Source organism: Gymnoscopelus microlampas (assembly GCF_963454915.1).
Source record: "Gymnoscopelus microlampas genome assembly, chromosome: 17".
Classification (NCBI taxonomy): domain Eukaryota; kingdom Metazoa; phylum Chordata; class Actinopteri; order Myctophiformes; family Myctophidae; genus Gymnoscopelus; species Gymnoscopelus microlampas.
In genome coordinates this window covers 1,483,336-1,511,257 of record NC_139954.1, presented here as the reverse complement: position 1 = coordinate 1,511,257, position 27,922 = coordinate 1,483,336, and the positions used below count along the sequence as shown (strand labels likewise).

Sequence of the window (27,922 nt, the reverse complement as noted above, 5' to 3'; positions counted from 1 at the left end):
ACATGTTCATGTTATGTTTTGGTTTACTCACCCTTCTTCTTCTTGCCGAGTGTTTTGAGTTCAATCTGTGAATATGTCACGTCACTGGATTCAGCTGCAGCCTCGTCTGAAAGAAACAACATAAAGTAGACATTATGTAAATTAAATAACTGTTAATCTCTACAACTCTGTCAAATCTAACTGCTGCCTACTGAGCCTTCAGTTGCTTCATAGACGTTGGTGCCACATACTGGTGAAGGTAAGCTTGATCAGTTTAATTCATGGTGGCGCTGTAACAGGCAGATTCACGTTGTGGCCTATAAATAGGCCTAAATAGGCCAAAACGTGAATCTGCCTGTTACAGCGCCACCATGAGGCTGATTTGAGAAATGTAGGGTGGCATTTCTTCCTTGGCCTAGTGGGGATGTGCGTACAAAGTTGCATGGAGGCTGTGTTCATGACTATTTACTAATGGATCAAATGCCCTCTCCCCCCAGTTAAAAATCACTAAATCATTAAAAAACGATAGAAAGCAATACATGATTTTTTTTAACACTCATCTTTTAATTATTATCATTACAAACTAATCAAATAACCCTTGTTGTAAAAAAAACAAAGTTGTCCAATAAGTTGATTGAAACTATCAGTAAACATGCTGATTGTTTTTAAACACATTTAACAATCTGAAACTAATTAAAATGTATTTGCTTATGTAAAACAAATGCCTGGTTTTATAGTTGCTCATTCATTCATTCATTCTATCACTGAAATTCCATTATTTATCAGCTGGTATGTGATTGATTGATTGATTGATTGATTGATTGATTGATTGATTGAAGGGCTGACCATGCTGAAGTGGGGCGTGTCCATCGTCTGTCCTTCCTCTCTGATTGGTCCTCTGGTCTGCTGCTATGCTCTGATTGGTTCCCTGGGACTCGACAGATCTGTTTAAAGATAAACATTTAGCAACCTAAAGCAGTAAACAGTTAGAAGATCGGACGGACAGTCTGAACACTCATAGTTCACTCATTAGTTGTATATAAATGTTGTTACTAGAGTTGCTTTTTGTCATAGTTATTATTCTACACATTAAAACACATTTTAACATAATTAAATGAGCATAATTCCCAAATCATGAGTAGATAGATAGAGTTCAGTAGTTTAGTACATTAACTTCAGAACTCAGACAGTAGGCGAGTGGTTGTTCCACAGAAGAACATGAAGCAAACAAACTAATATAATAATATTAAGTCAGTGGATTACAGGTGTTGCCCCAGAGATAGATAGTTGTACATACCTGATACAACATGAATCTGTAATAAAGAGTAAAATATGTTAAATATTGTTTTACACTGTAAACCAGTCCTCTGTGTACAGTGTACAATGTCACTACATATTGTAGCAGGGATTAATTCATTAATGTATTTATTTATAGAATATGAGTAGGCAGTTTGTGTTTTTTTTTATTTTACCTTTATCTTTTCTGTATCTACACAGCAGGATCAGTAGGATGGTCAGTAGAATGACAACTATTAGTCCTATAATCAGACCCACTACAAGTAGAGAACTCTGTTCCTTTGATCCAGACACTGAAACCAAAATAACATTTATTTTAATTACCTTAGAAATGTGCTGTAACTACAAAACTGAAATTACATTATAAATGTAATTTCAAAACAGTTTAATTACATTATAAATGTCATTTCAAAACTGAACAACAATGTGACTAAGATATTACATCTATATACAGTATACGCGGCCGGGTCACTTTGAGACCAGGCTCCCCGAGGGAAAACACATTAATTATAAATTAATTATTTAATGACCTTATAAATACACCTGTAACTACAACACTGAATGAAAATAACATTAATACATTATAAATACACGTGTAATTACAAAACGACAACAACAATTCACTGAATTGGTTGGTCTACGTTTGTGGGGACTTATTATGGTTTGGCCATGCTGTAAAGATGTACTATTTTCTTTTTTAATTTATTTTTTTATATATAACTAATTCTCCCCACTTGTGTGTGTAGAAAGTTTCACGCCTCTCAGTCCAGCGGTGCCTGAGATTATCTGTTCATAGACATAACAGACTGGGGTGATCTCCTGCTCCAGGGCTATTGGCATGGCAGAGATTATTAAACAACTCACCATCAGCAGTGGTCAGAGCATCACTGTATTCAGTGTAGTAAACTGGATCTCCTCTCCCTGCTCTGCACCTGTAGACTCCTCCTACTGACACTCTGATTGGTCCAGTAGAGTATTGATCACCTTCTGACTCTCTGATTGGTCCAGTAGAGTATTGATCATCATGTATGATCAGTGATTGGTTGTTTTGGTACCAGTAGTATTTCCATCCAGATGAATCCTCCACAGAGCAGGTCAGTTTAACACTGCCCCCTGCTGGTATGACTGTCTGCTCAGCTTTCAGTGTGGCCTTTGGTTGATCTGTTGTTTACATTAGATAAATAAACACACACTTACTGGACAAACTGCCTGGACAAGTTGAAAGCTACACTGAATATTAATTCATTAATTAATACCCTTGCTTAGTAGGATTTCCATTTGACTGGAATGTACTTATAAAACACTTGACTTTCAGGTCGCCAGAAAGTCCTATATTGTTCACTGCATTAAGGTCATTCGAAGTTATGTGTGGATTGGACTGCTCCTGTGGCCCCTGGACTCCCCTGGTGGGGCCCCCAAGGGCCACACATGGCCCCTGGTGTGACTATTGTCATGGCAGACCCCTGAACAGTGTTTGTGGCAAGTCATGTGCAAATTGGAGCAATGGTTTGCCTCGCAAGTCCGGATGTTATGTTTGTAACGTCCGTGGTAGACAGACTCACCCTCTAGGCAATTTTAATAGGCTTAATTAATGTAGGCTTAATACAGAATAGAGAGTATTTAAGCAGATGTTCTTACAAAAAGTTGAAATATTACCATTTATCAGTTACAATAACTGAACCTTTCCAAACCCGGTAGAAATGTGACTATATATGCAGATAACAATGCTCTAGTGTGGGACACAGCAGAGAAAGAAAGGAAACTACTACTGTCAGTAGAAAATGAGTGCAGGAAGTTAAAACACACACACACACACACACACACACACACACACACACACACACACACACACACACACACACACACACACACAGCCCACATGTAGCAGCCCCGCCTCTCTTCACTCGACTCGTCTTGAGGCTCCACTTTAAACTAGCTGTCACAGCACAGACCACCTTGACATTGTTTGTCTAAATTAGTGTATAAACCCTACTCCACACACCCCTACACCACATTGTCTGAACATATTGATAATGTTGGATCAAAATCTGAATGGGAACTCAGTCAAACAAGATAGACAAAATAAGGCACAGACAAGGTCACAGGTTGAGAAGAATCAGTGATATATTCTTGATATCAAAAGGAGATACGAGACTTACAATGTCAGTAAAACAGACCTGTATGGAAAACCACCTCAGCCCTCGAACTCAGTCACACTATGAATGCAAGTGACTTATATACTCATCACCAAAATGGCTACATATTGCAATCCCTCCTCCAACCCAACCGCTTGATTAACATCGATAAACACCTGAAAACAAAAGGATTCCAAATCCTTTTGTTCCAGCCAGGGGCAGAAAACACCTATCTTTCAACTATTCCTGCCCCCAGTCACAAACCAGCCAATTTGTTCTTGAAACAAACAAATGCAAATGTGTCTAGGAGCCAGGATGTCTAAGCAAGACAGAACAGATGCCATGGGGAAGAGGAAAGTGTATTGAAGGCAGACACTATTTCATTAACCAGGAGTTCTTCACAAATGTTCACTTGATTGCAAGTCAACAGCTGTGTGTGTGTGTGTGTGTGTGTGTGTGTGTGTGTGTGTGTGTGTGTGTGTGTGTGTGTGTGTGTGTGTGTGTGTGTGTGTGTGTGTGTGTGTGTGTGTGTGTGTGTGTGTGTGTGTGTGTGTGTGTGTGTGTGTATATATATATGTATATATATGTGTGTGTATGTACGCGCGCGCGTGTGTGTGTGTGTTTAAAAGTGATTCATATGGTTTCTTACCTAGAACTGTAAATATTTCCTTGTCGCTGGACTTTGTGGTTTTGGGACGGGACTGTCTCTCGCCCAGACACTGGTAGTCATCAAGGTCAGAATTGTACACTTTACTGATAGTGAGGATTTTTCCAACTATACTGTTTCTACCAGAGGAGATAACTTTAGTTGGAGTCTCACCTCTGAACCATCTATAAGTCCAGTCTGTATATACAGACTGTATTGTACATGTAACAGTCAGTGTCTCTCCAATGAAGACAGGTTCTGGTGAAAATCTCACAGTAGTTGTAGGCAGAGCTGTGGACAGAGTTGTCACATGATCAAACACGTGTATATGTCAAATTGCATACAATAATGTAGCCTGTTTTAGTTGTCACAGTGTCTAATATCTATCTTCAACAGAAACAAAGTTATATCCACCTTTGATTGTTAGAATGCCGTTTTTACAGTAAAGCTCTGATCTATGATGATGCACTATGATTATATATTTGAAATAAAATACCAACTTTGCATAAAACTCCTGAAACTGCTCTTGCAAGATTGTCAATAATCACAAATTATTATTAATTCATGTTAAACTAGAAAAAGTGCTCCTCGGAGCACAGGTCTCCGCCAGGTCAGGTAGGTTATTGTGGCCTCCTGGTGGCGCTATAATAGGCCAATGTGAAAAGGGTGCCATTTATTCTTAGGTCTTTCACGGCAATCAGACACAGCATTCATGATTTCATGAGGCATTTTGTTCCAAAAATGTGTTTTGCTAAATTAGACCTGCTGGTGGCGCTATAACAGGGCAATGTGAAAAGGGTGGCATTTCTTCCTCGGCCTAGTGGGAATGTGCGTGTGAAATTTCACGGAAATCGCAAGCTGCATGCATAGTTTGAGGCAGTTTGTTCAAAACGGACCAATCCTGCAAACTTTGAATGGCAACCTTAAGCAATGAGGATGGAATATGGGAAATGGGACAGATCAGGGTTGATCACATGACTATAGAGATACTGTGTACCGATTTGCATGACGTTTGGTAAAAAACTGTAGGCGTAATGTAAAAAAATGGGTTTTGCACAAATCAGCTTCCTGGTGGCGCTATAACAGGCCCATGTGAAAAATTTGAGGCAGAGGTTCTGAATTGGCATCCAGGGAGTGTGTGTGCACAGTTTCACAGCGACCGGGCCAACGGTGCCGGAGATTTGGTGGTAACACACGGACAGGACGGACACACGTACGGACGGACACACGAACGGACGGAGGGTAAAACATACTCTCTCGCCATGCCTTACGGCCTGGCGGAGACAATTAATACATAAAGTTAATCTACCAACATAGTATGACATATTGTTAGTATAAAGTAAATGTAACATCATAGGGTTCTAAGTGTTCTTGATATTAAACTTTTTTGATTTATTAAAATCCAGACTGCAGAAATTTTGAAAACATGCATATTAGAAATCGAGGTTTGAACCGAACCATGGATTTGCAAACCGTTACACCCCTAATCAATAGAAAATAAAATGATTCAGTATTGTGATGGTACGTTCATTTTTATCAGAAATGATTTTCAAATCCATTGAAGTAGTTTTTAAATGTAAGAACTATCGCCACGCTCATCTACAGTGTGTGTGTGTGTGTGTGTGTGTGTGTGTGTGTGTGTGTGTGTGTGTGTGTGTGTGTGTGTGTGTGTGTGTGTGTGTGTGTGTGTGTGTGTGTGTGTGTGTGTGTGTGTGTGTGTGTGTGTGTGTGTGTGTGTGTGTGTGTGTGTGTGTGTGTGTGTGTGTGTGTGTGTGTGTGTGTGTGTGTGTGTGTGTGTGTGTGTGTGTGTGTGTGTGTGTGTGTGTGTGCGCGCGCGCGCGTGTATGTGTGTGTGTGTGTGTGTGTGCGTGCGCGCGTGTATGTGTGTGTGTGTGTGTAAAATGATTCATGTGGTTTCTTACCTAGAACTGCAAGTCTTTTGTTGTTGCTGAGTTTTGAGGTTTTGGGACGGGACTTTCTCTCACCCATACACGAGTAGTCAACCTGGTCAGAATCGTCCACTTTACTGATAGTGAGAGTGTTTCTATCTAAACTGTGTCTATCAGAGGAGATAACTACAGTTGGAGGATCACCTCTGAACCATCTATAATTCCAGTCAAATGTATATTTAGACTGTATTGTACATGTAACAGTCAGTGTCTCTCCAGTGTAGACAGGATCTGGTGAAAACCTCACAGTAGCTGTAGGCTGAGCTGTGGACACAGAGTTGTCACATGATCAAACATTTATTTGAATCAGAATCAACTGTATTGTCACAGGTTTACAGGTGTAAAACAGTCGGTGCAATTTGTTCTTGTGCAGACTCAATCATTATTTTGTTATTTTCATAAGACAAAAGGAAGAAAAAGAAGGGGGGAGGGGAGGGGGGTGCAAGGGGGAAGAGAGATCAGTCAATAAAATAAAATACAAACAAATGATCTACATATTTACACATTAAGTAAAAACGTTAAGTACCTGAGGTAAGACCTAAAGGTGCGTGAGCATAGCAGCAGATATATAGGTTACTGTACATGATATGCTATGGACGTTAAGGTGCAAAGTGTCAGTGTGTGTGGACCGCATAGTCCACATAAGGTAGACTGACACTGTTATAATCCGCATGTAGGTCCATGAAGAAGTGCAAAACAGTTAAATTGTGCATATTCTGTATGTAGTGCAGCTTTGAAAATAACGTGTTTTATTTGATTTTAGTGTTAATTAGTTCTTGATTTCCAACTAGCTAATCTCAGCTCCCTCCATCTACAGTATGGGATCTTGTCTCTATATACCTGCACAGGTGTCATGCATTAAGATCAGTGACACCATATAGTTTTAATGGGGAAGTTAACTGAGATTATCATGTCAAATGATAGGAAATATATCCAGGCAGAAACTACTGAGGAAATGTCACATCAATAGTAAGGGTGTAACGGTTTTGGACCGAACCAGGAAACCTCGGTCCAGACGTCCTCGGTTCAATTCTCGGTTCCGTCTTCCCGAACCACGGTTCACTTCAAGTCTCATCATATTGTAGAAAAGTGTTGTTCAAACAAATCTAATATCTATGTTAATTTCACTGCCAATAATGTTGCAGATTTTTTGCAGTTTTGATTGTTAGAATGCCATTTCTTCAGTAAAGCTCTGATCTATAATGATGCACTATGATTACATGTTTGAAATTAATTATCAACTTTGCATATAACTCCTGAAACTGCTCTTTTTAAGATTGTCAATAATCACAAATGTCCAATTACTAATTCATGTTGAATGAATATATAAAGTTAATCTACCAACATAGTATTATTTATTGTTTGTATAAAGTCAATCTAACATCATAGGGTTCTTAAGTGTTCTTGATATCTTTTTATTTTATTTATTAAAATCCAGAATGCAGAGATTATGAAAACATTTATATAAAAAAAACGAGGTTTGAACCGGACTGTGGCTCAAAAATGTAGGTTTGAACCGAACCATGGATTTGCAAACTGTTACACCCCTAATCAATAGAAAATGAAATGATTCAGTATTGTGATGGTATGTTCATTTTTATCAGAAATTATTTTCAAATCCATTTAACTCACTGAGTGCCATTAACGTGTTTTTGAAAAATTAGCTTTTTTTTCTTCTTTTTTTTTGAAAAACATGTTCAGAACCCAAGATATCATCATCTGAAGATGTGCAGCTCCATCCACTCCTTGTTTAGCTTAGAACTGAAAAAGGCTGTATCTCGCTTCCTAAGCACTTTTTGATTTCTGTGAAAAAAACGCTGGCACTTTTCAGAATCAATTTTGAAATGATTCTGGCAATCCTGGCACTCAATGAGTTAAGTAGTTTTTAAATGTAAGAACTCTTAAATGTAAGAACTCCTGCCACGCTCATCTACTGTGTGTGTGTGTGTGTGTGTGTGTGTGTGTGTGTGTGTGTGTGTGTGTGTGTGTGTCTGTGTGTGTGTGTGTGTGTGTGTGTGTGTGTGTGTGTGTGTGTGTGTGTGTGTGTGTGTGTGTGTGTGCGCGCGCGTGTGTGCGCGCATGTGCACGTGTGTGTGTTTTTAAAATCATGTGTGTGGTTTCTTACCTAGAGCTTCGAGTCTTTTCTTGTCGCTGCGTTTTGAGGTTTTGGGATGGTACTGTCTCTCACCCTGACACCAGTAGTCATCCTGGTCAGAATCTTCTACTTTACTGATAGTGAGGATGTTTCTAACTATACTGTGTCTATCAGAGGAGGTAACTACTGTCTCACCTCTGTACCATGTATAAGTCCAGCTATATACAGCCTGTACTGTACATGTAACAGTCAGTGTATCTCCAGTGTAGACAAGGTCAGGTGAAAACATCACAGTAGCTGTAGGCAGAGCTGTGGACACAGAATTGTCACATGATCAAACACACGTATCTGTCAATATATGTATGTACTGTATGCAGTGCAGCCTTGAAAATAATTTGTTTTTGTGTTATTTGTGTTAATTAGTACTTGATGTCCAACTAGCTAATCTGAGCTCCCTCCATCTACAGCTGGGGTGGGCAACTTTGTAGATGGTGAGGGCCACAAAATTTCCACACTCACTCTGGGGGGCCGCATTGTTTATCCCCCCCCCCCCCCCCCCCCTCCGGGGGCGGTGGGCCGGTTCGGACCAAAATGCCACGGCTGAATTTTGGTCCCAGCCCACCCCTGTTTATCGGCACTCTCGCCAGTAGTACCCCATTACTCAAAAAGCCCATAATAGTGTTGTTAGTGTACGTTTGAAATGATTCATGTGGTTTCTTACCTAGAACTGCAAGTCTTTTCTTGACACTGAGTTTTGAGGTTTTGGGACGGGACTGTCTCTCACCCAGACACCAGTAGTCATCCTGGTCAGAATCTTCTACTTCATGGATAGTGAGGATGTTTCTAACTATACCTTTTCTAACAGAGGAGGAAACTACAGTCTCGCCACTGAACAATCCATAAGTCCAGTCTGTATAGTCCGACTGTATTGTACATGTAACAGTCAGTGTCTCTCCAGTGTAAACAGGGTCTGGTGAAAAACTCACAGTAGCTGTAGGCAGAGCTGTAGACACAGAATTAGAAGAGGAACGTTATAGCCTGGTTCCAGACGAATCTGCCTTTGCAAAATTGCATCGCACTTTAGCCCTCGGCAGATTAGGTCTGGCCCCCCTCAATAGAGATTTCATTTCTCTCCCTCCGAAGTCGTGAGGGACCAATCAGGGCCCAGTATCCAAATGTGGTCGGGCTTATCACCTTATTTGGATCTTTTTGTAACCGCCCCTTGGAAAAAAATCTATCGTTGATAGGGACCAGACTAATATCCACGCAGTGTGTCGTGTGATATTGTCTGGCCACGCGAGGCTAGGAACGTTACATAGTGCAGCTTTAAAGGGGCACTTCACCCATTTTCAACCTTATCTTTATATAATTGGTCCTCACTAATGCTCATCATAAGCCAAGGCAAGTTTATTTGTATTGCACATTTCAACAACAAGGCCATTCAATGTGCTCAGAAAACATTAACACATCGGGTGCCAAACACGGTAAAAACTGTGTTTTCAGTCTTTTTGTTTTTTCCGGGTTTTTTTCCACGAGGGGGGGGGGGACTAGCGCAGCTCTGGAATCACACACGGTGACTCTGAAGTATCATTCATAGTCGGACGTAAGGATACGTAACGAGCACCGGCGCTCCTTGCGTTGTCGTTTTTTACTCCCCCTCCGTCACTTACGGCTCCAGTTTTTCCGTCCGTTCAGTCGACATTCACCGTCAGGCCGACGGATGTTCACTACGTTTTGCCTGTTGTACTGGGCTACAATGCTAGTTTCATAGCATTGTAACCTGTTGCCAGGTTTTGTGAGAGAAATAAGTAACCAGGTCTATGAAAACAAGCCCAAAAGAATCGACTAGGCCACATATGAACAGTGGTGGAAAAAGTACTCAAATGTTTTACTTAAGTAAAAGTATCACTACTCCAATGCATAAGTACTCTGTTACAAGTAAAAGTTTGGTATTAAACATGTACTTGAGTAAAAGTACAAAAGTATTGGTATCAGAATGTACTTAAAGTACCAAAAGTAAAAGTACAAAAATGGTTGAAAATAGCCGATCTACACGCGTCGCGATGCAACGCGTTGTGAGCTTGTAGAAAATAGGGATACAGTGGTTAATGTATGTTTCATAATATCATCATTTATATCTGAAAAGTAACTAGTAACTAAAGTTTTCAAATAATTGTAGTGGAGTAAAAGTACAACATTTGCCTCTGAGATGTAGTGGAGTAAAAGTAAAAGTATTGGAAATTGGAAATACTCAAGTAAAGTACAATTACCTCAAAATTTTACTTAAGTAAATGTACTTAGTTACTTTACACCACTGCATATGAAAATAGCAGATCTACAATATATATTTGAGAATCACTGGTTTAAATAATAATTGGCCCAAATAAGCAACTACACTTTAGAAACAAGTCCAAATAAAACCGCAACCACCAATAAAAAATTGCTTGTTTGTTTACAAGCAACTATACAGAAGAATAAGCCCAAAGTCGCTTATAATAAGCAGACATGGCAACATTGGGTACGTGCAATCTCTCTCCTAAATAACGTGAGCGACTATGTATGTGTCCGTAAACAACGGACGGAATCCCTCACCCCCTGACGCACGTTTCAGACCCATCTAGGGACTTTGAACGGGCCTTGAGAAGGAAGGGACAGATGGATCATCGTGCCAAAAAACATGGCTCCCCGTCTGCTCCCGCACTCCTTGATGAAAACCTCTGCAGCTCCGAAACTTTTTACAGTGGGGAAAACAAGTCATTTTCGATGGCCGATTACTCCGTAATGTTATTGTTCCAGGCGTTAGCCAGGACCATCGATCGTTGTGCACACATCCATTGTTTGCGTGTGGGTGCTCGCTGTGGAGTCCACAGCTATAAACAGCACAGCATTACAAATGGTGAGATCTCTGGCACTCAAAGTATCTGTTTTAATTAAATGCTGGCACCCGTTGTGTTAAGAGAGAAAAAAAATAAAAACATTATAAGATGATGCCATTTCTGTATCAACTCTGTGTCTCAGAGAAGGGCTGTGGACAGTTCAGAAACCTGCCTACCAATGACATCATCGATAGGCAAATGTGTCCATTTCAAATAAGATTTCAAACGTATTAATAGTATTATTATTATTTGTTTCTCTGTGTGTGTGTTTGTTTGTTTGTTTTTATTGATTAATGCAAGAACAATGGCTTCTATTTCAGCATGCTAACTTTCCAGGAAGAGAAAGGCTGTAGTTTATTAGCTTAGAACCTGAACTTCCAGGTTTCTGAACTGTCCACAGCCCACCAATGAGACACAGAGTGAGCAGACAGACTACCATATAATGAAGAATTATATGATGATAAGGTTAACAACTGGGTGAAGTGCTCCTTTAACACTAGCATGACTGAGGTTTCATTACCCCCTACACAGCCTGAAATACGATCATTTTGATCCCCAATTAAGGCTATCCTATTGGCTACTGTCTCCCCTCAGTGCTCCAGACTAGCTCACAGCTTCTCCCCCAAACCGTGGGGGGTTCCATTGTCTTCTAAATAGCCATTAACATCTCAATTGCACTCTGCTCAGTCAGTGAACCCACACAATGTTGTTGTTGTAGGCAGGCAGAAACATTATAAAATAGTAATGTAGTATATATATATATATATATATATATATAATAGTATTATAAAATGTAATGGTAACTGCAGATTCTGTATGTAAAATCTTTATTAAAAAAAGCGTATAAAACAGCGCAATCTGTAGCGTCACATTAAACTCTTCAGTGAAACATGGAGCCTATATGAACGCTGAAGCCTCTGTCTAATTACGTGACTATCTCCATTGTCCAAAACACATGGATATCTCTTGAGTCTTGACAAACCAATATTAGTATTATTCATAATAATACTATTCACATTATTTTCTTACTGTATAACCATAACTAAAGGGTTAAACCTGTATGAGTGTTCTTAAACTTAGTGTCAGTGATGATGAGTATGGTAATATGACTTACCTGATACACTCAAGGAGACTTTATTGCTTTTAACCCGGGGACCAGCTTTAGTAGGGACAGCAGTACACTGGTATTCACCACTGTGACCTGGCACTGCTTTAAATCCATATTCATTATCATGATCGTAGTCACGAACTAGACCACCATCTTTGTGAAATATGTACCACCAGTCATCCTGCTTTCCTTTGTTGATGTTGCACGTGAATTTAACAGATTCTCCAGTAAATATGTGGGACTGGTCAGCTTCCAGGGTTACAACAGCTGAACACACACACACACACACACACACACACACACACACACACACACACACACACACACACACACACACACACACACACACACACACACACACAAACACGTGTGCACACGCACACACGCATGCACGCACGCACACACGCACGCACGCACGCACGCACGCACGCACGCACGCACGCACGCACGCACACACACACAAACAAACAAATCAAATGTTACAGTCTGTCAGTAAATCACAGTAACAAGCAAGTTGACTGAGATAAACCCAGTAAAGGGTTCACAAATCTAGGCGGAACCAACCGGGACTAGATGAAATAATGGAATCCTCGATTGGCTCTTAGAGGCTGTTAAAAAATAGCTACGATCTGATTGGGTCCTGACACTGGACCCAGGAAATGCAAGCGTGGCAGTGGGGAGACAGTCCCTAGCCAGTCGCATCTGCTGAGTCGACATCCCTAGCCATAAACCTGATTTATACTTAGGGCCCTACCTTGCATGGCGCCTTACCCCTACACTTTTTAGGCATGTGTTACTATTTTGAAAAACATTTTTAGATAGTTCAAATAGTAGATCTACAAGCTGACAACTTGTCGATGTAGATCGGTTATTTTAACTATTTAAAATAGTAAAAATTGCTTTAAAAGTTTAGGCATATTCAAAATAGTGAAAAATACTTTAAAAGTTTAGGCATAAGGGGTAAGTTGACGCTCAAGATAGGGCCCTTAGTTTTACAACTGTGTCAATATCAGATGTACAAGCACACAGGTTTGTGTGCGTGCGTGCGTGCGTAAAATGATTCATAATGTTTCTTACCTAGAACTGCAAGTTTTTTCTTGTCGCTGAGTGTTGAGGTTTTGGGACGGTCCTCTCTCTCACCCAGACACCAGTAGTCATCCTGGTCAGATTCTTCTACTTTACTGATAGTGAGGTTGTTTCTATCTATACTGTGTCTATCAGAGTAGATAAGTACAGTTGGAGTCTCACCTCTGAACCATCTATAAGTCCAGTCTGTATAGTCAGACTGTATTGTACATGTAACAGTCAGTGTCTCTCCGGTGTTAACAGGGTTTGGTGAAAAACTCGCAGTAGCTGTAGGCAGAGCTGTGGGCACAGAGTTGTCACATGATCATGTCAAATTGTATACAATATATAGGACAGTCTGTTGTAGTCAGTTTAAAATGATCTGATTAATTGGTTGGTGATTTTTGGCATTGTTGTTTTTTCATTGGAAATACTAATAGTTGCCCAAACTGTCTGATATAGATGCTAATGCCCTTCCGTCAGCTACAGTATGGGATCATATACATCACGATCAATGACATCATATAGTGTTTTTAATGCGGGGAGTATTCAATGAATGTATATAAAATATATTGAGGAAATGTCCTGAGAAGTCATAAGTCACATCAATAGAGGCTATGCGCGTGACATCATCGTACCCGGAAGTTATGCGGGAACGCCTACTGAGTGGCAAAACACAACTTTCTGGCCTTGACAGCCCATACATCAAAACAGAAACATGCATCCGATTGTATTTAACAACGTTAAACTCATCAACATGGCAGCTGTGCAGAAAGTTTGAATTGTCCTCTTTCTATTTGCAAAGTCTTTGTTTCACAAAAATCCACCGTAGAGACATGTTGCTAGTTTCTGTCAATAAATTCCGTGCAGGTGATTAAGTGTCCGAGTTTGGAAGCGCTCGTTTTCAATAACGCAACGTCCTGCTGCCTCCTGCATAATGTGACATTTAGAAACAGGTGGTACGCAGGACCGTTGAGTGATTTACAACGAGCGCTTCCAAACTCCAACGCTCCATGCTGCTCAATGTTTTGCCACTCAGTCTAGATGAGGGGGGCGTGTCCCGGTGGAAAAGTGATGCATGCATGTGCATATACTCTCTATCCACAAGTTTCCTAGGGGGTTATGGGCATCACTTTTTTAAATGAAAATGTCAATGTAAGAACTCTAACCACCGTCAACACATACAACAACATATCCTGGCAATGACAGTGTTGAAATAATGAAAGATGTAGTGGAAATGCTTTCCATAGAATTATGATACATGATACAGGATATGCATGTCGTTCTTTATGTGTATAGAACTATAATTAAAGGTTTATGAGTGTGTGCATGAGTTCAAACATAATGTCAGTGATGAGTAAATGTGATTATATAACCTACCTGATACAATCAGTTTGACTTCATTGCTGTAGCCTTGAAAATTGTAACACTTGTATTTACCGCTGTGGCTTGGGTCTGTAGATGGAACTTTAAACTCATTCTGACGAGAGTCACTGCCTAATTGAGCACCATTGTGGTAAAATCTATACCACTTACTTTCCCCCATGTCACATGTGAATGTAACACATTCTCCACTAAATATCTGGGAGCTGTTTGGCTTCAGGGTCAGAACTAGAACACAAACACACAAACAGAATGAAACCAAATGTTATAAACCATCTGTCTGTCAGTAAATCACAGTACACAACATGAATTAATACCGGTACATAATAATAAGGGACATAAATTGCTAGGGTGCAGTCAGTATGTGGCAGGTGTAAATACTCTTACTGAGTAAATCAATAAATACACAAATAAAAACATAATGAATTAATCTTCACCTTGACTGTGTCCATAGCAGAGCAAGCTGCTTAGCACTGAAACACATGTAATGAGACAATATCAAGTTAAACATAAATGTAAATTATTATTAATTAACATTGTATTTATCCATAACTAACACAACACCAACATAAACAGCTACAGTTGACTCAAGTTCAATTCATAAATAGACAATCAGGTCTATGAAAACACACGCACGCACGCACGCACGCACGCACGCACGCACGCACGCACGCACGCACGCACGCACGCACGCACGCACGCACGCACACACACACACACACACACACACACACACACACACACACACACACACACACACACACACACACACACACACACACACACACGCGCGCGCAGCACCTGGTATAATATGACTTGTCATTTCTTTCTTTCTTTTTTTTTACCACTGAGTTAATAGAAACTGCCTGCTTGCTTAGGGGATAAATAGAATTTTGACCTTCGGGTTAAAATTCCTGTCAAACCAGAAACCAGATGGTGTCAAAGGTCGTGTCTAACCTAGACACATGATCTAAATCTCAATAGAAGAGCAGGTAGACCAAGTTATATTGTATTGACATACTGTACCATACAGATGTACTAGTTGTATTAACAAACTTTATGCTGATGATGCTTGACCAAAGTAGACAGGATTGTTATCTCTCTTTCAGGCCATAAGTCGGGGTGGCGGAGATTATGTTTTTGCCCCTGTCTGTCTGTCTGTCCGTGTGCAGCTAATCTCGGAAACCAATGGCCAATCAGTGTCAAACCTTTCTTGTACAATGCCAGCAATAAGACATTCTATCGGCCTCATGGTGACGCATGGCCACTTTACGTTTACCCCCCCCCCCCCCCATAACCCCACCATACAAGTAGTTCCTACTGTACCTGTAAGCCCCCACATCGTCAACCCACCCTCCCCGCACACCCCCATCCCCCATACTACACCAGACCCTAAGCCTAAGCTTTAACTTTACAAAAACTATGCATAACCCTAACCATAACCTCACAAAAACTATGCCTAAACCTAACCTCAAAACCACGTCCACCTGGGCGAAACACCGGGAAAAGAGAGAGCCCGTTACCTAAGCCAACTTCCAGGATGTACAAACACCTCTGAAATCTCTGTCTAGTGACCATTCATAAACACAACCTATCACTAGTAAGAGAAAACCTCCATCATAAAAAAGGTATTAAAACGATCAGTTCCACTGCTTCAGCCAGGGGTGTGTCTTCCAGAACACAGAAGTGTGAAATGATATTTGCCTGTCAGATGTCAGTACGGTTCGGGGAGCCCTCCTGAACCAAACTGTTCTGGTGGACTATGCAGCTACTGTACCATAAGGCTGTTCCCCTATCACACATTTACAAATTCTACTAAATTCACACACACACACGCACGCACGCACGCACGCACGCCAAAGTATGTACAAATGATCTCTGGAGTTATGTGAGAATGATCATCTATACAGGCATTTCATATTCCCTATTGTTTCGTTGCAATTGGCTTCCAAAATGTATGTGAGGGGCCTATTCCTTACCAAAAAAATATATATAAATGCCATGTGATGAACAACCTTTAATCAACCCCAAATTAGACTACGTTTAGGGGCTTTTAAAGAGCACACCTCCAAAAGCACTATCACTTCTTGCCCATAGTGGGCACATGTAATCATAATTTAAAATACCACTGCATATGGAGTCAAAGTGCTTTATTTTATCTCTTTATACTTAAGGCCAAGGGTTCCCAAACTTTTCAGGCCGCGACCCCCCAAAATAATCATATTTGAACTGGGGACCCCCACCCTGACAAGCACTTGGAATTGTAGGAGTTGAGGCATTATATTTAGTTTGACTGCAGTTCCACAGATAAATATTGTGGAAAATAGCCGAACTACAAGCTCACAACGCCTCACTATGCAAGGCGTTGTGAGCTTGTAGATCGGCTATTTTCACAATGTTTGCCTCTTTCTTACATAATATTTGACAATTTGGTATATTTTGGTACACTTATACTGTATGTTGGTTTGTTTACTGTTGAGTAAGAAAACAATGTTGTACATTAAGCTAAGCATCTGGGGACCCCCCAAAAACATTATTTGGGACTGCCCTGGGGGCACACATCTTTATAGTTGCATCATCACTGTTGTACTTTGGTTCATTGTCAGCCCTATGGGGGGGCATTGGGGGGCAATGCCCCCCCAGATTAGACTTTGTGCCCCCCCAGTTCAGATTGGCCAGATTTTTTTATTTTTTCAAAAAGGCTATACTGCAGCGCAGTATAGCCTGCCTTTTTTTTCTCCCGCTGTGGAGTCTGTGCCTGTGGAGATGCAATGCCGACATTACATTAAAGACATTATAATGCTATAATTGTATTTGTTGTTGGTGCATATAGGGGCAAGGTAAATGAACCGAATTAACCGAAATAGAGTTACAAAACACCCCAAAAAAGTAAAATATCCATCCAATAACCGAAAAAAAACGCTTCGCGCGGGCTCGCACGGGTCCCTCGCGCACGGGTGCGTTCGTGAGGGACAGACAGGTGCCCCCCCTAGAATAATGAATGCCCCCCTGCTTATTACTGTCTGCAGCCGGCACTGCTTTGGTTTGTTATTTTGTTATTATTAGTAAATTAAAATAATGTTGAAACGATAAATCTACAGCAAGGTGAAAACATTGGTGGAAATCCTAGATTCCATTGGCATGTTTTACTGTATTCAGATTCAGCAGCTAAACTTAACAAAATACTGTTTAAAGCAGCACTATGAAGTTTAGGGTATCAGTGGCCACACACAAATAACATGGCAGTCAACGTCTATGACTTCATTACCCAAGATTCTCTGCAAGCATGTCCGGCGAGGACGTGATGTGATTGGCCAGTCGTTGCTTTGACTGACAGTTCTTCCTTGGTGCCTTGGCAAATGCCAGGATGAAACTCATTGTCTCCCCTATACATAGTAATACAGTTAAGCCCCTAGCAGGGACCCCCCTGAGTCTATACATAGTAATACAGTCAAGCCCCTAGCAGGGACCCCCCTGAGTCTATACATTTATAGAAGGATGATTGTTATTGCTTAAACAAACTTTATAGTTTTGTGGGACATAATATGCTTTATAGTTATTTAAAAGTTACATAGTGCTGCTTTAAGTTCAACCACATACATATCCCTTCTGGTTCAAATACTAGTCCAATACACAGTAATTAGTAATAATAGTGCTATAACAGATCCATTAGTAATAACATTTATATACTCACAGAGTAGAAGGCAGGGCAGAGAGCGCACCATCTTCTCCTCTCTTGTGATGAACAGCTCTGAAAAAACGACTTCCTATTGAAGTAACTTTATGTTGAGAGAGAGAGAGAGAGAGAGAGAGAGAGAGAGAGGGAGAGAGAGAGAGAGAGAGAGAGAAAGAGAGAGAGAGAGAGAACTTCCTATTGAAATGGCTGTGGTATTGCTGCTGCTGTAGAGGGCGGGGGGTGATGATTTCATCATGTTTTTAGAACTTCTTCTTTAGATTAATTCAGATAATAATCTTTCTTCCTATTTTTTTTGGAAGAGAGGCTGACATAAGATGTAGCTCATTCCTTACAGGTCTAAATACATTGTGAAATATAATTAAATATCTTATATAAAAAATATATTCCATGATTAGACACAGGGTCATGTCATGCACTTTCATGAATTGGAAAACAAAAATAAATCGCCAACTTGTCTTGTTCTAGGTCTCAACATTCCTGAGATATGACTGATCATGTCAGTGGCAGAAGTGTATAGAATGCCAATTGTGCATATTATTTGTTCAAAATCATTTCTGTTTTATCTGATTTCTCTTTAAATGCTGTATTTAGAATGTTTGGCTCCACAGCAGGGGGTCTGGTCACAAACTGTGTTCCATGTAAGGACTGCTTCAGTTACTGTAGTTCTACTAAATGTGACACTGTCAGTATAACTATGCTCCTCTGGGTGCACTTTTGCCCTGTTGGGGGCTTGAGGGAGAGAGAGAAGGCTTGCCAGCCTTGACCATTAAGAGCTAGGCTGATAGGTGCTGCTGTGATGATCATCTTAGTTTCCAGCGTGAAACTAGTGACATTTTAATTTTTGTCTACATGCTTCCGGTTGGGGGTCCTCACTAGGCTGCAATAAATTGCCCTCGGCCGAATTGGTCTGGCACCGCCAGTTGTCATTGGATTTCACTTCCTCCGAAGTAGTGAGGGACCAATCAGGGCCCAGTATGCAAATATGGGGCGTGTTTATCCTTTTTCCACACATAGATTCCAGACTAATATCTACGCAGACTAATATCTACGCAGTGATATTAGTCTGGCCATGCCAGGCTACGTCCTCACTGGCAGGTGAGCCAATAGGGTACAACAGTATGTCCTCTCGATGGGGACGAGAGCCCTGCTTTCCCACCGGATCGTAGTAACACGCCCCCTTCTGTGACGCACGCGGAACTGCATCGCCCTTAGTCATTAGGGTTGGAACGATATATCGATATCAAGATAAATCGCGATACTTTCTCCCGCGATAAATAATCGATATACTGCCGAATAATATCGATATTAAAAAATATTTAAAAAAAGCCTAACAGCTTTTTTTAAAGCCTAACGAGCCGCTAGGCCGTTAGGCCTAACGGCTCGCTCGGCGGTGCCTCTCGTTGCTCAAGCCCGCCAGAGACGGCACGCCTGCGATGTTGTAACTGTTTTTTGCTACTATTGAACAGACTATTGCTGTAGTCTGTTCTCACCAAGTGGGCCGAGTGGTCCGCCTCGCTGGGGGCGACAAAAACTATGCCTAAGACTAACCTTAATCCCAATGAAATAATACCTAACCTCAATCCCAATAAGGTGTGACACACTAGACTAGATGAATATCAACATCAGTTGGAAGCCTGATGCTTAAAGGTGCACGCCACGGGGATACCTGTCAATGCAGGGGTTTGGGAGTTAATTAAAACCGGTCCGCTCATGTGAGAGGCAGTTCCACGTGCGTCACAGAAGGGGGCGTTGCCAAGCTACTACTATGACCCGGTGGCAAAAGCTGATGCACAATGGGGACTCCTCACTGGCAGGTGAGCCAATAGGGTACAACAGTATGTCGTCCCGATGGGGACTCCTAACTGGCAGGTGAGACAATAGGGTACAACAGTATTAGTTTACACCGTCTCGCATCCTACAATACTCACGTCCAAGACTGGTTAAAGTTATGAAAAAACAACGTATTTGCATACATGCACATTACAGCCTTCGCTATGTATAAGTTAAGGATTTCCCTCTTATGCCGTCCTCATATAGCCTATAGATCTAGCCTATAACAGATGCATTCTCAGATCATTATAGCCAACCCTTGTGTTCTATACTTTAGATAGCCACAGTTCTGATTGCATGCAGACACATTTTTGCATGTAATCATGTTCATATTTCACCCATTCATAATAGTCCTCTACTTCTTATGTCCAGGTTTGTAATAGGGCCAATACATCATCTCCAGTGGAGATGATCTCCCCAGAGTAGCTTTCTGCCAGTGCATGATGTGCTTTAGCCAGCATCCTCCTTATAAGAGCAACACAATCACCTTGTTTGTGAGTACTGTAGGCTAACTATCATATGTATGGGTTGTGTAGTTGTGTATTATAGTGAGTACTGTAGGCCAACTATCATATGTATAGGTTGTGCAGTTGTGCATCACAATGATCACCTGTGTAGTTATCAATTATTTTGACTGGCCGGTTGTGGTGGTGGGCCAGTCTGGGCCAAAATGTCAGGGCCGAATTTCTGTCCTAGTCCAGCCCTGGATAAAGGCACTGTATATACATGCCAAACATTTGATAATTTAAAGTGTATGTAAAGATGATTATTATAAACATGGACATGAAATATAGCGTGGTAAGTGACAGAGGAAGGTAGTTAATCATTTGCATGGTGAGTCATCCTGTGGTCTGGAGGGAGGATGTAACTTTAGGCAGCTCTTGTTTTCTGGTGGTTTCCTGCTTCTCTATATGCTGTTGAGTAAGACAATAATTACATAAATAAAATGCTGCTACATTGTCTGAAGGAAGACAAACAGAAATAAGTGTCATTCTTATGTAGCTGTGCACAATATGTAACGATAAAGAACAACCTTGAACCTTGAGTAAAATAGCAAGAAGCGTGTTAGACCAGTGGTTCTCAAAGTAGGGTCTGCAGACCCTCAGGGGTCCTTGAGGGGGTATTTACTAAAATGAGGACGATTTTAACCCTGTTTTATACTTCTGATATTTAAAAACATATAGCTGATTTACAAGCTTGTAGCTCAGTGGCCTTGTGGTTAGAGTGTCCGCCCTGAGACTGAGAGGTTGGGGTTCGAGCTCATAAAAAAATCTCTCCCTGCTTGGCACTCAGCATAGAGGGTAAGTCTCTGCTACATACTGTACTAGCATCATGTCCAGTGTAAGCTGCCTCATGCTACAGAAACAGGAGATAGGCTCCTCCCCTATGGGCCTCATGGCTCTGCAAGGCTTACTTACTTACTACAAGTTTGTAGATTGCCTATTTTCGAAACATTTTTAATAATCTTTAAAAAATTGCAATAATCTTGAAACTTTTTAACACAAATCTTCTTTTACGGGCACCCTGGTCAAAAATATGTTTCAAATGGGGATCTGCGGCCAAAGAATTTTGGGGTGGTTGACATGAAAATGTTTGAGAACCACTTAAATAGATAAAGTGAAATGATGACTTGTAGGATGTAGGTACAGTATAAAGACAAACATATGATGATGTTGTAGAATATAAGTGTAGTGTGTCCATGTTGTTACACAATGTTGTTTGTCATCTAGCAGTATAGTGGTAAGCAGTAAGACAGTGGTTCTCAACCTTTTCAGGCCGGGACCCCCCAAAATAATTATATTTGAACAGGGGACCCCCCACCCTGACCAGCACTTGAAATGTAGGAGTTGAGGCATTGAATTTGGTTTGACTCGGTTCCACAGATAAATATTCTGAAATTAGCAGATCTACAAGCTCACAACCCCTCGCAAAACAACGCTCAGTGAGCTTGTAGATCTGCTATTTTCAAAATGTATTTTCTTATATTATTTGACAATTTGGCCAAATTGTGACAATTTTAACTTTTTATAGTACTAGAGTGCTACGCCCCCCGAGACCCCATCCGCTGCGCGGGGCTTTGCGTTTGTTGGTCCCTCCGTGTCCCTCTGTCTGTCTGGGAGCCGCGCGAAACATCGCGGACCCCTTCAGACCCCATATAGATCCACCGTCTTGCTCCCTGTGGCTTTTGTTTTTTCATGAACCTCCTTGCTTGTTTCTGGCGCTTGTTTTTCTCCAAACTGGCACCAACCTGGCATCCCGAGTCCCGACTGACTGCCGAGTCGGTTCGGGTGACTGTTAGAGGCTGGCGCGGGTAACTAATAATGTATTGTTTGGGATTTGCATGGCACGGAGATGATGGACATATTAGCGTGAGTGTGGTGGGATAGAGACATGATCAAACAAAAAGGTAAGCAAGAGCGGGGGTTGAAGCGAAGGACGCGCGTCTGTTGTTGTTGTTGTGGCGATGCAGAGATTTCAATGTCCGCTGCTTCGTGTTGCTTCGGCTGTGGCCGTCGGCGTTCGGTTGTGCTCACGGTAAACGGTGCTAAAGTGTTTCCCCGTCCGCTGTGGTCGTAATGTGGTTAGTAGAATTAATTATGTTCCGAGGAGGCAAATGTCTAGTGAGCAATGAGAAGTACCCTACGCCACCCGTAAATTCATCGCGCACGTTGTGGCTAGTGTTGTGGCTAGTGTTGTGGTGACATGTGATATGTAGTTGTTGTGTTTAGTCCAAATCAATGGAGTGGCTATGGCGTCAGCGGCAAGAGGTCCAAATGAATGGAGTGGGTGTGGCGTCAGCGGCGAGGGGTAAATGAATGGAGTGGGTGTGGCGTCAGTGGCGAGAGGTCCAAATGAATGGAGTGGGTGTGGCGTCAGCGGCGAGGGGTAAATGAATGGAGTGGGTATGGCGTCAGCGGCGAGAGGTAACAATCCAATTGTAAAGATAGATAGTTTGTTGATTACTTATGATGCGATAATGGTATTTTTTCCCCTTTTGTTTTTCTTTTTGTTCTTTGTGAGGTATTAAAAAGGCCTTAATAGTCCTTATATTGTCACTTAACACATCGGGTGCCAAACACCGTAAAAAACGTGTTTTCAGAGAGTAGCGCTTAGGTGCCGAACACGATAAAAAACGTGTTATCAGTCTTTTTGTTTTTTTTGTTTTTTTCCACAAGGGGGGGGGGGGGGGGGGGGCTAGCGCAGCTCTGGAAATACCCACGGTGACTATGAGAAGGAAGGGACAGATGTAGGGATGTCCGATATTATCGGCCGATATTAGCATAAAAATTGATATCGGGAAAATATCGGTATCGGTTTTTGAATTTTTTTATTTTTTTTTGCTTTATAAATAAGTTACAGGAGTTCTTACTGTATATGGTGTGTGTGATATGAAATTTGAGCTTACCCTAATCACAATAATCCCGCATATATCGGTATCGGTTGATATCGGTATCGGTAATTAAGAGTTGGACAATATCGGTTATCGGTAAAAAAGCCAATATCGGACAACCCTAGACAGATGGATCACTGTGCCAAAAAACATGGCTCCCCGTCCGCTCCCATTCTATCTCCTTGATAAAAAACCTCTGTATCTCCTTAACTTTTTACAGTGGGGAAAACGAGTCATTTTCGATGGCCGATTACTCCGTAATGGCGACTCGTGTGAGAGATGTTTTTGTTCCAGGCGTTAGCCAGGACCATCCATCGTCGTGCACGCATCCATTGTTTGCGTGTGGGTGCTCGCAGTGGAGTCCACAGCTATAAACAGCACAGCGTTACAAACGGTGAGATCTCTGACACTCAACGTAATCTGATTTAATAAAACGCTGGCACCCGTTAATAAAATGCCATATAGAGACACCCCCCCCAAAAAAAAAATCATGTGGGGACCCCCCTGGGTGTCTCGACCGCCAGTTTGAGAACCACTGCCGTAAGCAGCAGCATTTGATACAGTCAGTGATGCAGGAGACATGGACTATAATATGAAAATATGAAATGAACATACAAACAACATCAGAAAAGCAGTTTGTAGAATTGGCCTCAGGTCTTAATGGGTTAAAGGCTGAAGACAACAATGAGTTGTCAGTAGAGTAGAAATGTACAGGAAGCAGTAACACAAATGGTTTAGGCTGAAGTGTGGTTTGGATCATGTGACAAAGGTGTGAATGTACAAACATTCACTTTGCTGGGTTGGGTAATAACACTGATCCACATGCACATGCACATGCACATGCACATGCACATGCACATGCACATGCACATGCACATGCACATGCACATGCACATGCACATGCACTGTATTGAAATAGTAGCCTGCACAATTACATGTCTTTAACTTTATGCTTAATCTATCTAACTTTCAGAATAGGAACCACATTGACAACATAACCATACTCAACTCAAGCATAATACTATCACAAAATATGCAGAATATCAGCAAAATAATAGGTGTATTTTGGCTTAGTTTACAGCCTTTACCTAGTCAGAACCTAGAGACAGTCAATACAATCATGGATCATTTTTATGAAAGTGAATCAAATTATAATGTGTTAGTTGGGTTGTCATAATGTTTCTGCAGACTGAAGGCCAGCTGCAACAATTTGCAACCACAACAGAATCCTAAAGTTGCACTGACCTGCAACGGATCAATTCATACATATTACAGTAACCCCAACCTGTAAGCTAGTTGTACAGAAACCTGTCACCCTGCTGTATGTGGAATTAGTATGAATTGTACTCATTGCATTAGTAACTGTGTAGGTTTGGCCCCCATCAGGATGTAGGACGTGACCCCCCAAAATAATCATATTTGAACTGGGGACTCCCCAAAATAATATTTGAACTGGGGACCCCCCAAAATAATCATATTTGAACTGGGAAACCCCCAAAATAATAATATTTGAACTGGGGACCCCCCACCCTGACAAACACCTGTAATGTAGGAGTTGAGGCATTACATTTAGTTTGACCCGGTTCCATAGATAAATAATGTGAAAATAGCCGAGGACATTGCTTCCTCTTTGACAGTGACATGCTGCAGTGTGAGCTGTCATCACGGAACTGACAATCATTGACAGCCTGTTCAAACCAATTGTCTGATAAAAGCCCATACTGCCCAGCAAAGTTATAATAGTTTAGCATTTTCGTTTTTATGATTTTTTTGTGTGATTTCTTTAGTTTTTTAAAGTGGGTTTGACATTTTCTCTGATTTGAGTTGTTTTAGTTAGTTTTGTAAATACACAATACAGTTTCAGTTATCACAGTCAGTTGTCCAATTCTAGTTTTATGTATTTATTTATTTATTTTTCTGAACTGATTATCTCAATCACAATCATTAAAGAAAGTATTGTTTGTTCATAAGCTTCAACCCAACTCTCATTGACATACATTCCTATATATAACTATAACTTCTAACTTGTCAGAATCTAGTTGTATAAAAATATCCTGTTATATTTTTATACAACTAGATTCTGACAAGTCCCGGTAAAGACGCACTGTGATTGGCCAGTAGTCAGGAAGCTTGCCTTCTCCAAAATGGCGCCCAAATACTGACGCCTCAGACCTCGAGGAGGCATCTACCTTTATGTCTATGGTGTAGATTAGGATGTATGTCCTCTCCTTCTTTACATATCCTTGCACAAACGGGCTACAAACACAGAGAATAAAAGACTTACATCGCCATCTAGAGGGCACGTTGAGTAATAGTTTTATTTCTATGATCATCCCTACATAACAGTTGCAAGTGCATGACCTTTATGTGAAGAAGAAGTAGACAGTTTGTCATAGTTTTTTATGGATGGAAAATAAAGTAAGTAAAAAATACTCTGTTACAAGTACAGTAAAAGTCCTGTATTCAAAGATGTAAGTAAAAATACAAAAATATTAGTCTAAATCTTTCAACAATGTGTTGCGATGTGACACATTGTGAGCTTGTAGATCGGCTATTTTTGAATAGAGAGTACAAAATAGGGCTTAACTGGTTAATGTATGTTTTGTAATAATCTAGATCTACAAAAAAACTTGTAACTAAATTTTTCAAATAATTGTAGTGGAGTAAAACAGTACAATATTTACTTCTGAGCTGCAGTGGAATAGAAGTATAGTATTGAAAATAAAATAGGGATGTCCGATATTATCGGCCTCCCGATATTATCGGCCGATATTAGCATAAAAATTGATATCGGGAAAATATCGGTATCGTTTTTTTTTTGTTTGTTTTTTTTGCTTTATAAATAAGTTACAGGAGTTCTTACTGTATATGGTGTGTGTGATATGAAATTTGAGCTTACCCTAATCACAATAATCCCCGTATATATCGGTATCGGTTGATATCGGTATCGGTAATTAAGAGTTGGACAATATCGGTATATCGGTTATCGGTAAAAAAGCCAATATCGGACAACCCTAAAATAAAATTAAGTAAAATACAAAATAAGTAGTTACTTCATAAGTAGTTACTATCCACCAGTGGTTAAAGGGATTCTAGGTGACTTGAAGCCTACATTTTAAAAATATTTTATATATATATATATATATATATATATATATATATATATATATATATATATATATATATATATATATATATTGCATTTTTTCCCCTCTATCAGCCACTATATAATGATGCTGGGGTGTTTTCCTGCATTGAAACACAGTCCTCTTTCTGAAATCCCTATTTTCCCTACTATTTATGTTTTGACATCAGGGTATCCAGGACGTAATGAAATGAAGTGCGTGCGTGTCCGTGTGAACTGTCCTATCAGCGTCAATGTTCTGTGATTGATAGCGAAGGTTGGCCAATCAGGTGGCGAGTTCGAGTGAAACCGAATGGAACCGAGTGCAGCCGACAAAAATGGACCGGGCGGCCATTTTTTCTGTCCGCTGTTTTTGGTTTTGGTTTTAAAACTTAAAAAAACGCTCTCAAACTTCTTTTTTGAGGCACAGACTTTACTTTTAAGATATCGTTTGGATAGAATTTAGTTGTTTAACTTCATATATGTGGTCAATTAATCATGGCAGAGCCTATTTAAAAATACAAATTCAGAGAACCCGGCAGGGGCGGGCAGTGACACGTATGTATCCGAATAAAGCAACCTAATTTCCGCATAGCCCGCATAGTCCCCTTGCGTCATATTGGCTGGTGGTGGGGAGAACGAGCTGCTGATTGGCTGAAGGGGAACGAACTGCTGATTGGCTGAAGGGGTTGTCAGTCAACGGTACTAATCCAGCCCACTGGTTTGACAGTTTTTTTCAGTTTTTTTCTTTTTTTGATCTCTGAAGTTGCCTAGAACCTTTAAATGTAATATTAGGAGAGGACAATCTGGACATTTACAGTAGCAGGGACCCAAAAAACATGGATGATTTTATAATGATGCACTTTGGTGTGTGTGGTACAGTAGGTGAGGAGTTCATATTTAAAACCATTTTTAGGTTATAGGGTGCTTTTATTGTCCTGAAATATTGGTTGGTTGTAATCATTTTCATAAAGATTAATAAATCTCTCTCTCTCTCTCTCTCTCTCTCTCTCTCTCTCTCTCTCTCTCTCTCTCTCTCTCTCTCTCTCTCTCTTATATATTAACAGGTGTGTGGTGGTCAGTAGTTCCAGTCTTCTCCACCAGGTGGTGTTGTCTCGTCTCTACTCACCTCTGTTCACTCTGTACTGCCTGGAAGAGGAGAGAGGAGAGGCTGCCTATTGGCACACAGTCATGTCACTCAACAAGCAGCCCGACCAATCACTGTTCAGCTTCCTGCAAGTGCACCAGTAAGTGGAGGATGCGCGCGCGCGCACACACACACACACACACACACACACACACACACACACACACACACACACACACACACACACACACACACACACAC

At 40.8% G+C, this 27,922-nt stretch overlaps 2 protein-coding genes across 3 annotated transcripts in view; one reads left to right on the top strand and one right to left on the bottom strand.

Annotated features, from left to right (window-relative positions):
- LOC311064024 (alsin-like) overlaps positions 1-27,922 on the top strand; it is a 78,457-nt gene that overhangs the window by 46,622 nt on the left and 3,913 nt on the right. For both annotated transcript variants that reach the window (XR_014602665.1, XM_084083739.1), the window contains exon 18: positions 27,642-27,821. Coding sequence is in view for 1 of the 2 variants with exons in the window: in XM_084083739.1 (XP_083939865.1) it covers positions 27,642-27,821 (180 nt within the window). In the remaining variant the exon portion in view is untranslated. The remainder of the gene's footprint in view (positions 1-27,641; positions 27,822-27,922) is intronic.
- On the bottom strand, positions 24-15,874 carry LOC311065112 (Fc receptor-like protein 5; the record flags this gene model as incomplete). Its single annotated transcript, XM_084085329.1, has 6 exons — positions 24-106; positions 2,140-2,436; positions 8,822-9,103; positions 13,162-13,449; positions 14,530-14,760; positions 15,859-15,874. The coding sequence occupies 6 exons, from the start codon at positions 15,872-15,874 to the stop codon at positions 24-26; spliced, it is 1,197 nt and encodes a 398-aa protein (XP_083941455.1).